This window comes from Papilio xuthus, unplaced genomic scaffold, assembly GCF_000836235.2.
Source record: "Papilio xuthus unplaced genomic scaffold, Pxut_1.1 DF827679.1, whole genome shotgun sequence".
Lineage (NCBI taxonomy): Eukaryota > Metazoa > Arthropoda > Insecta > Lepidoptera > Papilionidae > Papilio > Papilio xuthus.
In genome coordinates, this window is record NW_013530970.1 from 4,988,811 (window position 1) to 5,005,622 (window position 16,812).

The following is a 16,812-nucleotide window of genomic DNA, read 5'->3' on the forward strand; positions in this document are numbered from 1 at the left end:
AAATTCAGAATTTCTTTTGATTCACTAAACGGACGCGGCCCGTCGCTCACTGACGTCCGCGAAATAATACCAGTAACACTCATCCTGATGAAGGGCCCCCGATGGGCTCGAAACTAGTCGGTGCCGCCACCGGACGAATATACGTGAGTGTTTAGCCGTTTTTATATATCAGGTTATTATAATGTCTCACGAAAGTTTGAATAATTCTTTTGATTCATATTATATTAACCGAAAAAGTGAGAGATTTTATATATTTTGAAAAATGTAAAATGTTATTTTTATGGTACTATATTGTTGTTAACTCGCAAGCGAAGCCGGGCACAAACAGCGAGCATACACATGAATTTAAAAACAAAAAATACCAACACTGGTACTTTGTTAACTTCACACATAAAGAAAGTCACTAAAAATACTCTAAATTTAAAATCACAAAATATATTTCACTTTCAAATAGTTATTAACTAGATTAAATGCAAACAAAAATGAACTTAATTAGCAAACGATCGTTAGCACTAAAACAACTCTAGCACCTATGATGCTATAATCCATTCACAATGATTCGATTTCGCGTGCAGTTCAGCAGTTAGTTGCACGTGGAAGTATACTATAGCTTATTCACCTAAATAACCCAGTGAATACACGTGCGCCATAACATGACACATCTTGAAATACGACACCACCGCCTCATAACATTCACACGAGGTTTTTGCCGCGTAATATATAGACTTCGAACCTTAAATATTACCTAAATATTGTTCAGCATATCCCCATATACCTTAGGGAACATACCCACACTACGTGACCTATTTTTTTAGTTTTTTTGACCCCTCCCTCCCCTCGGTGACCACTCGTAGTACATGCCAAGACCCCTTTAGTTTTTACGTAGTAATTCATAATTGTGATTTTTTATTATTTCACAGGCAAAAATTGAAAAACAAAATTGGCCCATACTCTTCTTTATAGCATAAGACTGCATGCATACTTAAATTACTAGTGAATTATGATGTATGAAAAAAAACAACTAAAGACTACGTGACTAGAATCTGAGCCTGTGAATGACCGTAGTATTTTAAGGACACCCCCCTCTAAACGGGTCACTTAGTATGGGTACGTTCCCTTACCGTTAACAGACAATGTATAATTTGTCTACAATTTGCCCGGGAATGTTGAAAATGCGTGTAACGGGATCGCGAATAAGGAAAGTTGACAATATTTGTTTTCTGAGCTTGATTTTTTAATGATAAAATGAATCTGAATCTTAACGATGTATGTTGTTTTGTCATTAAAAACTGAATTCCTACATCTATATATTTATGTAAACCTTTACATTCCTTGCTTGTGCTTTGCAGCGTGGGTATACCCATCCTCGTCGCCACTGCTAAGTATGTAGAGTAATCATAACAACGGTTGCTCAGTGTACTGTCTTTAATGACGTCACCTTTCGTATAGGTCGGACGCAGCCGAGCGTTCCTATTTACGCATAGTGCAAGCGCTTACATAACAATTATAATGCTATATTAGATTATATTTTAATTATTAAATATTATATTCGAATAAAATTTACGCATTAAATTTTAATAATAAATAAACAATTTATTTTTAGATAGAGACTCTATAAAACATTTTAGTACAAGCTTGGACATCATCAAAATGATAATAGGGACGACATTCCCGCGCATTTTATCGGGCGTGGTATAAAACGCCAAATGAGATCATCCGTAGACATCGCCCAGCCGCGCCAAAACTTTGTCAACGCCCTCATTAAAGCAGAGCTTTGAAAAGGAGTATTTTTTCTTTAATTAGTCTATTACTCATTTTGACGTGATTTTAGATTTCTAAAAAACGCTAAAGTCAATGTGCTGTTAAAATGATTCCAAAATACGACAATATCTTGTAAATTATTGTCATAAATAGCATATAAAAGATAAAATAAGTGTTGTAGTAAAAAAGAAAGACAAAACAATTTGAAATAGTTTTCTTCCTATTTATGTTTAAGACTTTAATATAATATTTAAGTTTTTGCAATAAAATTAAGACTAAAAAGTCACAGAAAGACTTTGAAACTGACTTAAATACAAATGTGAAGCTTCTAGTATTCGAATCGAAAACTCGTAAGCACTGATCTCGTATAACATACGGTCAAACAACACTCCGGTTGTCAAGGGAGAGTACCAAATTACAAGATGTAAACATTAAGTTTGCATTCTTCGAGTTACTAAAGTCCTAGAAAACAAGGTTGGGAATCGTCTACCGCGATGTTATCAAAGCATCGAATGGTGGGGGTTACCGTCGAACGCCGCAAGCCCGCAAGCCCGTTGTCCGTTCAAATTCAGTTGTCACACGACAGCCGAGCGAGAAAGACGCGGTCGACTTGATCAGCGTGTTCTCAAAACTTTACGCGAAACTAAACTGCAGTTATAAATTGAACTGAAAGTGTTAGGTGTGCGTAGTGTTAAAGTGTTTAGTGATGACTTTTGAATGGATCTATCGGCATCTATTTCTCCTGGACGTGCTTTAATGTCAGAGGGGATGGAATCTAAAGACCGGCTAGTCGAAGAAATCTTGCTGCTTGCACTTTTCATAGTGTCCACTGCGGCCAATTCCTTGGCGTTGCTGGTCTTCTGTCGACGACCCGGTTTAAGGACTATTTCCAATCGGTGAGTTTGCAACTTGTTATGTTTCGCTCTGTTAAGTTTGGTTGTATTTTAAGGTCGTATACAGGATATGGAAGTAACATCGTTAGCGAGGCGAACGGGTTTCTAAATTTGATGCAAAATTCATTGTTGAATCATCTAGTTTAATTAATTGAAATGTTTAGACCTTCTATTAAAACACAAAGGTATTTTTTATTAGAAATAACAGTGTAACTAACGTTGCGTACAATTCTTAGTAACCTTAACTTAACCTAACTTTCACTTGAAGCAATATTTCGATGTATAAATTAATAGTCTATGAAAGCAAGAAACTATAAATAAATCCTTCTCAGCGTGTTTGTAAAAAATTGTATGGAAAAGTTAAACATTGAAAGATGACGACAAAAGAGATCTTTGTTTCTCGTTTTTTTTGCCCAACCACATCCATAGTCCGGGCTTGGAGCCAATACTAGTATTATTATTAGACCATTAGCGACCGAGGGTACGTCTACCTGTGAGACTTGTAACCTTTTACTCATTTTCTTATGATTTATTATCGTAACTCACCATATTGAATTTATATTCAAAAGTCAAACATTAACGGAAAAAATTCGTTCGAAATTCGAACAAACGATCCCACTAAAATCTTATTATTAATTAATAATGGCTGATTTTAATACAAGTAAAATAAAAAAAAATAGTTTAACTTTTATAATTTACAACACTTTGCCCAGTTAACGCATTGAAAGTAGACAAAAAAAACAATGATTAAACAATTTGTTTCGTCACTCAGAAGGTCAAAAAGCATCGCCTTCGTATATCAAGTAACGAAACTATGAAACTTGAACATTATAACGGTAATCCAACTTCGGGGCCGAGATGTGGAGAAAAAGTTAATATACAAATTTCACCATATCAATGTTGATAGTAAAATAAAATAAAAATTATTGTGTAAAAAAATAATTATAATTTTACGCACGTTGTTCTATTTTTAAATGTTTGTTTTTTTAAACTGTAAAAATAATTCAGCTAATAACAAACTTTCGTAATACAACAATTTAAATTGTATTTAACAATATCGTAAAATAATAAAGGGTAAATGTGTAATTAATTTTATACACATGTAATACACATTTAAGTGATTACACACTTCATGACGATTACACATTTTGTGGGAATCCCAAATAAATAAACAATATCTCAAGGATAATACGAGCTATCAAAGACAAGGAATAAAATTACTCTTACGAATAGAACTCGCTAATTAAAATTTTAAATTAAATAAAAACAAAATGACGATAGTTATAAGTTTTTTAATCTGTTAAAATTGACAACTTTTGTTGACATCTTTAGACAACACGTCCGTACGTCAATTTTTTATAATCTTTTATTGAGCAGTCTCTTTTTAGATATGGTAAAGACCATTTGAGATGTATTTAATTGAGTTAAGCCTCGCTTTCACTAGTTAATCGACAAGATTTATACATAATTCAGACCGGCCAGTTTTATTTAATTGCGCTAAAGAAGGTCGGTTTGGTTGATTTGTGTAATATTCATAAACATATATTTTTTTTAAATTTGCAGATCACGCGAAATTTATCGTTTCTTATAAATTAAAAAAATAAATTGTCACGAAATATTAAATTTAAATTTCTCAACGGAAATTAGAAATTTCTTACGCATCAATGGAAGTGTATTTTTATTATACAAAGTGTGATTTCTCGGCGAGAATAAGTTAGTTTTCGTTCGAAAAAACCTTCCAAATCCCGTTTCCACTATCGTATAGATATAAATATTTTATATATTTAGGACACATGATAAATATGTTTAGTATTAAAACATTAAACAATATAATAAAAGATCAAAAAGTATCAAAATGCTTCATGCAATTTAACACTTGCAAACCAACCAGCGTGTAGCCGACTAGTATCAAGGTGTCATGTTCCGTATATGACAACATAATTTGATACTTCGAAACCGACTCACTTGCACTGAAATGAACACTACCAAGAGTTTCCACTGCCAAAAGACATGTTAAAATATGGTTATCTTTGTTTTTACAAATATCTGGATCGGCTCAAGGTCACTTGACTTGCAATCTGCACGTCCTTAGTTCGAATCCCGTCAAGTACCAATGTGATCTTCTATTTTCGATATACATATGTACATTTATCCGACGTTCTTACAGCGTTCAGCGTGGTAGACTGAGGCCTTGTTACCCCTAACTTAGGGTAGGCTCCAAGCCCCTCAGTGGGGACGTGTAGTGAGCTGATAGGTAATAATGATGAGGGGGATAACAATTATTTTGTAAACCTTTTTCATCTCTTCCATTGTTTCCAGTAGTCTAAACAAATGATTTCGAACGAGGGATCATTCTTATGTTCTACGAATTGTAGTATTGCTTGGAGTGTCGTGTCGTTTGTCGAATGTCAGTCAGTCGGACCTACGTATTTATTATTTCAAACTAGCCGTCGCCCACGACTCCGTCCGCGTGGATGTATTAAAAAACTTAATTAGTGTAGCCTATGTGTTCTTTTCTACACATCACATCCATCTAAACATTCGTATTTATAATATTAGTATAATAAGTTAAACAAAAACCAGCTCTTTAAGGCATAAATCGAAAAAAAAATGAATAAATAGTATCCTATGTCCGTCTCCTGGCTCTAAGCTACCTCTTCATCAATTTTCAGCCATATCGGTAAAGCCGTTGTTGAGTTATAAATAGTGTAACTAACACGACTTTCTTTTATATATATATAGATTACTTATTAAATATTTACTTCGAAAATTATTGATAAGTTAATGTTTTTTAATATTATTTTGTTTTATTTACAGATGATCTGATAAATTGTTTATTAAACTGTTTGTTTGTTTGTCTATATTGTTAGTAATCAATGATCAAATAATATCACAATATGAACACAACAGTATGACTATGACTCTATTCAAATTATATTAAATAGTACGAATAATATTTTAGTATGTTAATATAAGGGAAAGTAGAACATAGTCTGGAAGAACACATACTTATTGAGTTTTTTTTTTAATTCGCCGCGGACGTAGCCGCGAGCGGCAACTAGTATGTTCAACCATTCATAATGGATTACTTTTATTAAACTTAATTTAAAGAGTAGAGTGAATAGGCATTTTCTAAACTAACGCGTACCATCTTTCGACCTCACTTAACATCAGGCGAGATCGTGGTCAAGCGCTAGCTTATTCTATAGAAAAAAGTTCCTCTTAGTAAATATCTTGGTTGTTATATTCAACACGTTAGTTATTTAGAAACCATAGTTATAGTTCAATAAACAATTGTTAGTAATATCTATATATATAAAAATCAATTGCTGTTTGTTATTTTCGCTAAAACTCAAGAACGACAGAACAGATTTATCTTATGGTCTTGAGGTCTTATTTTCATTGAGGTCTATGGAAGGTTTAAAACGTGAGAAAAAAAACGAATAATTGTTTTTTTTCCTTGGGATTAATTGGGATTTAGTTCGTTTTTCTTGCACGCGGATGGAGTCGCGGGCGACAGTTAGTTATAAATAAATATAAACATGATATGCAACAGTAAAAATAAACTGTGGCATTCAAGCATGTCCCCTATGATCTAATTTTATTATCACATAATACGTAAGCATTATCATTACACAGTGCACTTTCTATACAACCGAGTTCGCTGACCTGCTGACAGTTTGCACTAATGTTTATATTGAATAGGCCTGCTCTGTTGCCACACAGATAGTGGCAAATCATATGACTCAGTATCCTGAACATAAATGATTGGTACTTAGCCAATTGGATATAACTGTCTAGAATATAATATTATTTTTGTTTTAAATCTGCTATCCGGTACTTAACCTAGTAATAAACTGTTTAAACCATTTGAAAACTTTTGTTTTTCAGTAATAAAGGTTAAATTTGTGTAATTATTGTATTGGAACCTTTGGGAATACCTACTTTTCCGCATAAGTAAATAGGGTTTTGTATTGGTTATATAAATAACCACATAATAAATTATAAAAATATTTTTAATTATATCCACGTCATTCAAATTCCAAGCGAATTTGATCATAAAATAAAGAAGTTTTTATTTAAAGCGTAAAAAATTAACTTTCTGATACGCTAATTACTGATAAAAAAGAAAATTTTAACATTAACAATATTCTTTTTTAAAAAAATATTAATAACGTCATTTTGTATTTTATTCTATGATAAAACACTGACGTTAAACAAGAAATATTTTTTACCATTCTTTGATCGACCTTTGTTTTGTTTCCGAACGCAACCTGTCACTGACGTTTGTTACGTCAGTGAAATGCAGGTTATATTTTAAATTATAATAGAATTTGTGACACCGGAGTTAAATATTGCTAATCGTGCTATAAAACAATTAAAATGTACTTGCCTAAAGAATTGTTTGTAATATTTATGTGCTTGTTTTATTTGTGAACGTAATTTTGGACAGAACAATATAAGGTAACTAAATCTAGTCATTTCAAGGTCATTGACAATAATGAGGCTACTTTCATTTCTTGTACTATTTTAGATTAGATATGTTATTACATGTTTCATAGTAATAGACATTAGGAAATTCTATCGAAACGCGTACGTTATAAATTGTACCAACTCGCGTATTGAACCTCTTTGGCAACGGATCGCTCAAGCGATTGCTAAACTGTTGCACGTAGAATTAAAAAACAATTAGATGTAATTGTGACGTCAGCGTTTGCTTTACTTTTTTTAATTACATACTTTGGTTCAGTACATTCAGCCAGAAAGAAATATCAACGGAAATGGAAAAGTTAAATTTGTAGATTTGGCTAAACATTGTATAAATTGGTTCATGTCAAGGTGTATCTATCTATATAACGTGCAAAAATACATAAAACGAAATGCGCCATTTGTCACGGTTTCCAGACGACCCTGTCTATAACAGTATCGAAGTTTTCGTTATTTTTGGACTGGAGTATGTATTGAGAGGGAAATCATTCAGTAATTATTTCAACTTATTTGAGATCAAAAGAGGATTTAATTGTTACTTTATTACGATAATAACAAGGTAACGTACAGGTTACTTATCGGGGGTTTCTGAGTTCAAAATGTCGGCATAAAACAACGTAATAAAGAATATGTTTTAAACGAGAATTTAGATCTTAGAAGCCCACTGTTAGAAAAGATTTGTGACCATAGACAAATTTTGACAGCTCTATATTTTCACGCCCAATATTAATTACGGAAGGATCAATGTTTTCAATTTTTTATCTTACATACTGATATAATTACCAAAATATGTTAGTGGGTCCAAAGTTTGATTGGGTGCAGGGTCATCAATTAAGCAATTTAGTCGCCTCAAGGTCAATTATGAAATAAATAAGGGATCGGTTTCATTCACTCAGCATTCCATTCAATCAATGACCCGATATCATTTCTAAAAACACTCGAAATAATTCGCATCTCTATAAACAATAAATCCTTGTAAATTAACAAGCGAACGTTATCGCGGAATTATAAATCATTTTGTTTATTACTGTACAACCCTGATTTTATTGAATGGAAGAATCCATTATATCAAGAACAAACGCTGTTGTAACTGTAGGTAAATGTAATTCATTGTAAGATTACGTAAATAACTTGAATCATTAGTATACTATGTAGAAATATTAATACTATGTAAATATTTACTACAATTAAAATTACGAATGGTTTGGAGGACCAAACCTGGTTCACCTACCCTACTACTTAGGCCATATTCCAGAGCTATTCTTAATTAATAAACTAAAATCTGGATGATCGAGCATTGCTCGGTATTTTTTTTTGAAATTGTGTTTTTTGGAAATTATATTTAAGTACGAATTACTAATAAAATGATGAAATATGAATAATATTTTTCGATGTTACCGATAGAAAAAGTTAAGTTTATGTTCAAGTTGATTATCGATAAAACACGAATAAAATGACATTATCTAAAAATGATTCCTAGCTAGATCGATTTATCGCCCCCGAAAACCCCTATATACTAAATTTTATGAAAATCGTTGGAGCCGATTCCGAGATTTCAATTATATATATACAAGAATTGCTCATTTAAAGATATAAGATAAGATACAATGCTATCCACTAGATTGTTTATGAATGAAGTTTTATTTTAGCTGTTGTCTATATATCTCTGTATTCTTGCACAGTATATTGTCAGTAGTCATGTGGAATATTATCGTAAATTTTCCGAACTGTTTGTGGCATATTAATTCATTATTAAGTACTTGATTGCAGTTGATAAAAATCATTAATCGATCGTAAAAATTTAGCGCAACATTGCTATCGTTGGATTAGTAGAATGGAATAATTGAATGATCCGTCTTTGATGAGTTTTGTTTTTAATATTGTACAATAGCTGATGTAAACTGAGGAACGTCGAAGTCTACAGATTTTTCAGAGATTTTTTGTAATAAAAATACCAAATAGAGTTAAGTATGATATATAATAATATTGGTGAGCTTATGTAATTAAGTAAGTAAATGGGAAGAACCAATTTAACGGAATTTTTTTTTAGCAGATTTTTTTTGTAAATCTTTATATATATAATTCTTCTGTGCGTGTGTATGTCACTGAACTTCTCTCAAACGACTGGACCGATTTTGATGAAATTTTTCGTGTGTGTTCAAGGGGATCTGGGAATGGTTTAGATTCACAATTTTGTCCGCTGGACAATGTTTTTTTAATTAATTTTTAATTTATCAGTAGTTGTTGATTTTGGAATGTTTTACATTGGATCCGACAGACGGCGCTACTATTGCAGTGTCAAATTTTAAATAATATTCGAATTAAAGACGTGTAGACAGGACAACGTCTGTCGGGTCCGCTAGTTTACTTATATTTCTTTAACCATTCCAACTAAGCTCCAGGCTTGTGCTAAGATATGGTTTACGACAATAGTCGAATGGCGTGATTCAAACCCCCGTCCTCGTTGTTGGAAATCCGTACCCTTAACCATTAGGCTATTGACGCTTAAATATAGTTTGTCTATGGTTAAAAGGAACACGTATTAGAATCACTATATTTCAATGCCACTAATTATATACTAATAAGAAACAGATGAATTTGCAAAAAGACGCAACAACTCTATAGCCGATCGGATTTCGTCAACTTCGATTTATTACTCTGAGGTCGTGCTAAAATTAGGTCGAGAGATTGCCGACTTGCTGAATAACGAACGCATGACTTATACCTTGACAGAGACATTGTGCAGATTTTCTATATGTCGATAACTATCTTGTCTACCCACTCGACCCTAACTATATAGTTCTGATGTGTTACAGATCTTCAAAGATCTAGATTATTCTGATTTCAAGTGTTGTTGATAATGGAATTTATTTTCAAGTATTATCGAATGATCATTCCCTTTTCGTTTATTGCTTTTAATTTTCCTTATATACTTCCTCTTTTGTTGAACAGATAAAAAATTATATGTGTGGCCAATATCTAGATGACGTCACTTATTGAGTATGCCTACGGCTTTTAGTTTATTGTTATCTCACTATTAGAAAGAGATAGTAATATGTCTTGGAAAACTAACTGTTGCCAGACACTTTTATGCGAAATTAAAAAAAAAATAGTTAAAGAATTTTTCAAATAGGTTCAGCAGTTTAGATGCCTATTCAATGCAAATAAACAGTCAAATCATCCTTTTATAATAATAGTATTTATAATTAAGAATAGAATATAGGTTATAGGATAGTGTCTCGAATATAAACTCGATTTTAACAGTTAAAATCGATTAATAATTTGTTTATCTCGTTGTCATATGGCCTTGGTAAGTTTCCGTATTGTTTTTTTTTTTATATTTTTTTCTTTTATCCAAATAAAATGTCAATATTTCAATAAGAAACATTTATTTATATCATGGAATGGTATAATCGATAATCGAACAATGTTCAATAAACTTGACGCTTCAACGATTTGTCTTGTCTATTGTTTCATGTACAAAATTTTCCGTAATCTTTGACCGGTCGTGGGTCTTTGTTAGTTTGTTTTTATTTAATTTCCATCGATAGTAGGTATATTATTATATGAATTTATTAATATTTAACGATTCTATATGATTTTCTTTGTAAAAGTTTACTGGACGTTTCCAGTGCAGTTAAGTACCTGTGCAATGACATTATTCAAAAATAGAATACGTTTTTGTTTATGTTTCTTTAGTGGAAATACACGTTAAGTTGTAAAAACCTTGAGGTTTGCCTTAATTTATATCATCATTTAAATAAAACGATACAAAGTTATGCTTTTAAAATGTTATATTTCTTGTTTATTGAATTCTGATTCGTCGAAACATGTTTTTAAAAATCAGTTTTGGAAATTCCATAGTTCATTTAACCGTAGTTATTTTTGATCGTTTTTCAGTTCTTATTCTTAACAGTACATATCTATATAAATCACTTTGTACAATCAATCTCTCTGTTTAACATTTAAAAGTTTTTTTACATGTAAATAATTTCTCAGCAACCTAAGTTGACTTTCTAAGATTTTACATTTCCACTATCTTAATGACATACGTTAACTACGAATGCGTTTTACCGAAGCGTGGAATGTTAGATTTACGGCCATTACGTGATTTAAAAACGTAGTCAATTAAACATACAAATGAAGAAATTTTTAATTCTGGTACACTTTTTAATTCCAGCCAGTACGAATAGATGTTTGGCTGAATAGTTTGTAAACCTTTGCCTTCCCGCATAAAAGTGAAAAAGAAAATATTTTGACAATCTATAAACTTAAATGTTTTAATTTGTGGCCAGTACGATTACAAGTTAATATTTGGCTGAATGGTTTAACAAAATTTGCCTGCGAGCATAAAAAAAGACTAAATGGATAACTATTTTTAGATGGGCCAAAAGAAATTCAATTCAGTTGATGATATTTTAATGGCGGCACCGAAATGATGGGTAATCTATATTCCATTTGAATATTTATCAAGGCTTCAGTTGTTACTTCTTGTTTTTAAATTCACGTCAAAGTACACGCCATTTTGTTTATTGACGTTCCGATTTACAGAACACACTTTTAGTAATTATTTTAAATTTGGTATTTAAGTCGTTATTTATGCTTATAAGTGCGTTACCCTTTATAATTCGATTGAAAAATATCTCAGCTGTTTGAACGGCTGTAGCGACTTCCAGTATATTTATAGTTAGTTGCAGAACTAGAATCGGTCTTCCTTGTTGTTATGTAAGTTCCGTGTACCATTTAGACAAGGGACGGTTATATAACCTCACAGTTTTTTACAAATACCTTAAGTTTTAATACGTTATAATGAAACTATGTAAAGATTAAACATTTAGAGTTTTTGTATATTAAATTTTAAAACTAATGATGTAGATTGTATTGAGTTTTCACAGTTCAAATATGATGATGATGAAACATTCTAATATACATTTTAAATTTCGATTAAAAAAAATCGACAATAGGAACTCTAGATTTTTTTTAATTTCGTTTCAAATTTTTATCTAAACAACACTGGCACACGATAATGTGTATATCAATGCAGTGATTTGTTCAATTCCATTTCTTTTTTTTTAATTCCAAGAATTTAATTGTTGAATTAATCGCCTGCCATTGATATTGGCGTTTCATTTGTTTTAAAGTATGTCAAATACAAATGTCAGATATTTATGAATTTGTGACGTTCGTATGACGTTAATGAATCTGTGCAAAAAATATTGACGTAGGCGTTGACAGCAATCGATTGAGTTAGCACACATATATGATAAAATTGTAATTATAAAGTTGAATGTCAATGCCAGCAGTTATGGTACAACTGTAAATCAGTCTCAATTAAAAACGACTAAACGTCGAAAGTGTTCTGTTTAGTTTCATCCTTAAAATATCCAATTTTTTTGAGTTTTGTGGCAGATTTGTTAATAAGGTGAAAGCAAAGGCTTTTACATGGTTTTTTTTATATGATTTTACCACATTTAAATAGTTGTATCATGTACTCTATTTCATTTAATGTAAGTCTGTGTCGTTTCTAACGTCTCACATTCAACTTTCTATGCAATACGTTACTGCTTTCACACTTCTTATTGACCGAAAATCGCTTCCAAATTGAACAATACTAACATCAATCAAATATTCAACATGTATGAAATGCCATTTAAAATATTACGAAACATTCCTTCAACTATTTAATGGAATTTGCTTTCACTTGAATTTCGATCTTCAATTCGCTACCGAATAAATCGAGTCACATTTTTTTTAAATAACATTGTTTATGGCCAGTATTTTCTTAAAGGCATTTTGATCTCTATATTTTTTTAATTGGAAAAAAGGTATAATGTTTTCGGCCAGATAATCCATAATATTTTGACAGAATAAAATAATCCGGACATAAGGGCGCTTCAATCGGCTTCTTTATTTATCATACTATTCAGCGTTCTAATTTTTTCTTTTTTTCTATATGGCGAGGATTATATTTTGGTCAGGTTACACTATGTTACTGCCATGGATACTGTGAAAGAAATAGATTATTTTTTACAACAGTATTTGTTATGAGGGTGGAAATTTAATGCAATTGGAGTGAATTTAAATGTAGTTTCATTACAGAAGTATATCGATTGTGAACGAGCCGGAGACGTGTTTTGAAAGAGGCTCGTTTAGCGAACACGCAACGTAAAACTATCACGAAGGTGTAGTGTCCAAATTAAGTCAATTAAAACTAGGACTTTATTATTTAAATAATATAATAAGTTTACTTTTTAACTATCTGAACATTAATTGAAGTTTAAGGAATGGTTTCTATAATGTTTGGTATTTAGTAAATTAATCTTATGTGACATAGATTAGCAACTTTTCAGAATCGATCCTCAAATGTTTTTTTCGAGGTCAGTAACGCATCTACTATTCCTCTGGCATTATTGTTATATTAGGATGTTATTTAACATTTGAAATATCGCTGCTATATTTCTTGTAACTGTAACTTCATTGTCCTTAATATTCCATTTAAGTTGGTTATTGTAGTCGGCGCCGGGCGAGTTCAATCGCCGATTGTGCCAATTTGCATTTCTAATTTCACTGACATTCGACTTATTGCATTCCATCGGGTAACCCGCTCTCTTTGAGCTGACGAAAACTAACCTAAACAGTTTTAAATTCGGTTAAATATATTTACGCATGTCCATAATATGTTATGATTTTTTTAATAGTTTTTATTGACTGAGGAATATTTTTTTTCTTTTTCCAGTCACATAATTTAAATTTAGAACGAAGAATGGAATTGAAGTAATAACAGAGTGATGTACAGATTATCGTGTGCCAGTGTTGTTTAGATAAAAATTGAAACGAAGTTAAAAAAAATATTCGTATCTATAGATAATTTACACGGATTTAAAAGGAGTTCTTAATGTGATTTTTTTTTCATCGATACATTTAAAATGTATATTAGGATTTCTATAAATACAGATAATACGTGTATGATTTCCTGCATACCTACAGATGATAAAATCTAGCTGTATAATTATACGTTCACTGTTGCCAACTACTATTTTTTAATCTGTTTATCTAACTCAATAATATTTCATTTTGATAATATTTGGATCTTCATTTAGAAAGCGTATGTATAAACGTGACATGTTTTGCGAATACAAAATGTTACAACGTGACATGAATGAATTGTCAATGTCATATTTTGAGATTGACATCTAAAAGCGCGGGTTTTTTTTTCTTTTTTTAACGCATGGCTATTAACATCTGTATCGCTCCGGAAATAGAATTCGTCAATTTAAATTTTAAAGATGATTATCTGTTTTTCGCCTTTGTGTCACATGTGAATAATTTTTTTTCTCTTTATTATGTACAAATTATGTGGTATTGCTTAGATAACTTGATTTCATAATCTATTGTTCTGTTAAGACAGATTTAATCACGCCCGTGACCCGAAAGGGGCTGGTAGAGACTTGCAAACATTCATGCGTCGTAATAATTTTAACATCGTAATTCCTAATATTAAGATTGTGTTTTGACGACCTTTACAACTCAATCTCTTATTTGCGCTTACAAAACTATATTTGTTTTTCAATTTTGCAATATTTTAACATATACATATAATTTGCAATACACATTTTATAGATTATTCAAACTTTCGTGAGACATTATACTAAACTGATATAAAAACGGCTAAACACTCACGTATAATCGTCCGATGGCGGCACCGACTAGTTTCGAGCCAATCGGGGGCCCTTCACACGGCCCGTCGCTCACACCGCGTGGGGCCCCCGATGGGCTCGAAACTAGTCGGTGCCGCCACCGGACGATTATACGTGAGTGTTTAGCCGTTTTTATATCAGTTCACATTTTATAGCATATTTGGCTTCAATATAGAAAAAGCTAATTCAAAATGAAATTCATAACTTACTATTGCCGCGAGTCTAAATACTGATAGAGAGCCATATTGTCTTTACATTTGGTTGTTAAAGTATTTTATCTAAACCTTCAGATTACTTAAAAGGTTTATGAAACCTTGTTAGGCCGTTACCCTCGCAATGAATGCTCGGTCACTTTTAAAAAGCTTCCGGTTGCATAATCGATTAAATAGTATAATCGATTAACCTGTATATCGATTAATTGTGACCCTATCGATTGAGTAATTGAACCTTGTGCATTAGCCACTATTGCGCTTTGTGTGATTGCTCTTTTGCATTTCAATTCTTAATTACAATCGGGAAACTCAATGAAGGGTAAATAGTAAGGTCGTTTGAGAAACAATTAAATCAATTATTGGCTGCCATTATTTATTTGTTTCTTTTTAAGATAAAAGTATGAATTTACAAAGCATTTTTACTTTGGTTATTTACTTTTTTATGACGGTTGTGGCTGCCAGTATAAATAAAGTTATATTTAAATTTGATGAAAAATCGAATGACGTGGGAATCGATTCTGATCGATACATATCACACGAAATGGATTAATAGTGATGAAATTACTTTTAAAATGTTTTATCACTTTTAAAGAAATAAAAAAAAAACATATTTTTTTGCAAATTAAGATTAATGTTGCATTGTAAATTTTTTAATTACAAAAGGAATTTTTTTTAGAAAGTGCGACTAACAACGGAACGATTCGTTATTTCCGCTGCATTATCGTTGTACTACGTCAACAAAAATTACAGATTAAAAACCAATTCGTTATAGATAATAAAATATTAGTGATATGTTTAACGAGATTTTGGTTTAAAAATAATAATAAATAAGTGAAAAAGTTTATATTGGTTTTATTTGAAGAGTATTATAATGAATTAAGAACTCCAAGGTTATTGGACGACAGCAAATCTGGTTGATATTCGTGTATGAAAAATCATGTTTTATAATATCTGATGGTTCTCATATATTTTTAATTAAGTCATATATAATTTGATTATGTAAACTGTACATAATATTTTTATTTCCCACTGAAGGTTAACGTATAAATAAAACTTAAATGTACTTTTTTATCTGTATAAAAATAAACGTTATTGTCTTACTAATATTATAAATATGAATGTTTAGATGTATGGATGTTTGTAGATATCTCCGGAACGGATCCGACTGAAATTTGGCATAGACATAGAACATAGTCTGGTCATAGGTTTGTTTATTTTTTTTAATTCCGCATCGTGTCGCGGTCGACAGCTACTCTTATATAAATTTTATCGATAATGTTACGATACGTTCTCGCAACTGCAACGCAAATATACGTACCCTGTGGTACCTAGATAATGTAATGGTTAGTCATATTAAATATTGCGATACTAAAAGATACACATTAGGACATTTTCTTGGCCATTCCTTCAGTGACATACCAGCTGTAATAGAAATTCCTTCCTTCCTTCAAACAAACATCCATATAATCTCTTACTAATAATATTAATGCGAATGTTTGGAAGTATCTCCAGAACGGCTGAACGGATTTCAATGAAATTAGGCATATATATATGTCATAATTTGGAAGAATACATAGGCTATATTTTTTTTCTTAACTCCGCGTGGACGTAGTCGCGGACGACCGCTAGTTAAGGTAATAAAGCTAATTTAGTACAACATGTAGAACTTATCAATGTACATAAAGAAATTGTAGCTAATGTTTTAACACGAGGCGATGTAAATTTTTAATAACAAAGATGTATTTATACATAATGATAAAT

The 16,812-nt window shown here is 31.4% G+C and overlaps 1 protein-coding gene across 1 annotated transcript in view; it reads left to right on the forward strand.

Moving 5' to 3' along the window:
- Positions 1-2,345: 2,345 nt before the first annotated feature.
- The window catches only part of LOC106117641 (5-hydroxytryptamine receptor 1A-alpha), a 36,186-nt gene continuing 21,719 nt past the window's right edge, over positions 2,346-16,812 (forward strand). Inside the window, exon 1 of the mRNA XM_013312030.1 lies at positions 2,346-2,657. Coding sequence (XP_013167484.1) covers positions 2,479-2,657 — 179 coding nt within the window. The 5' untranslated portion in view covers positions 2,346-2,478. The remainder of the gene's footprint in view (positions 2,658-16,812) is intronic.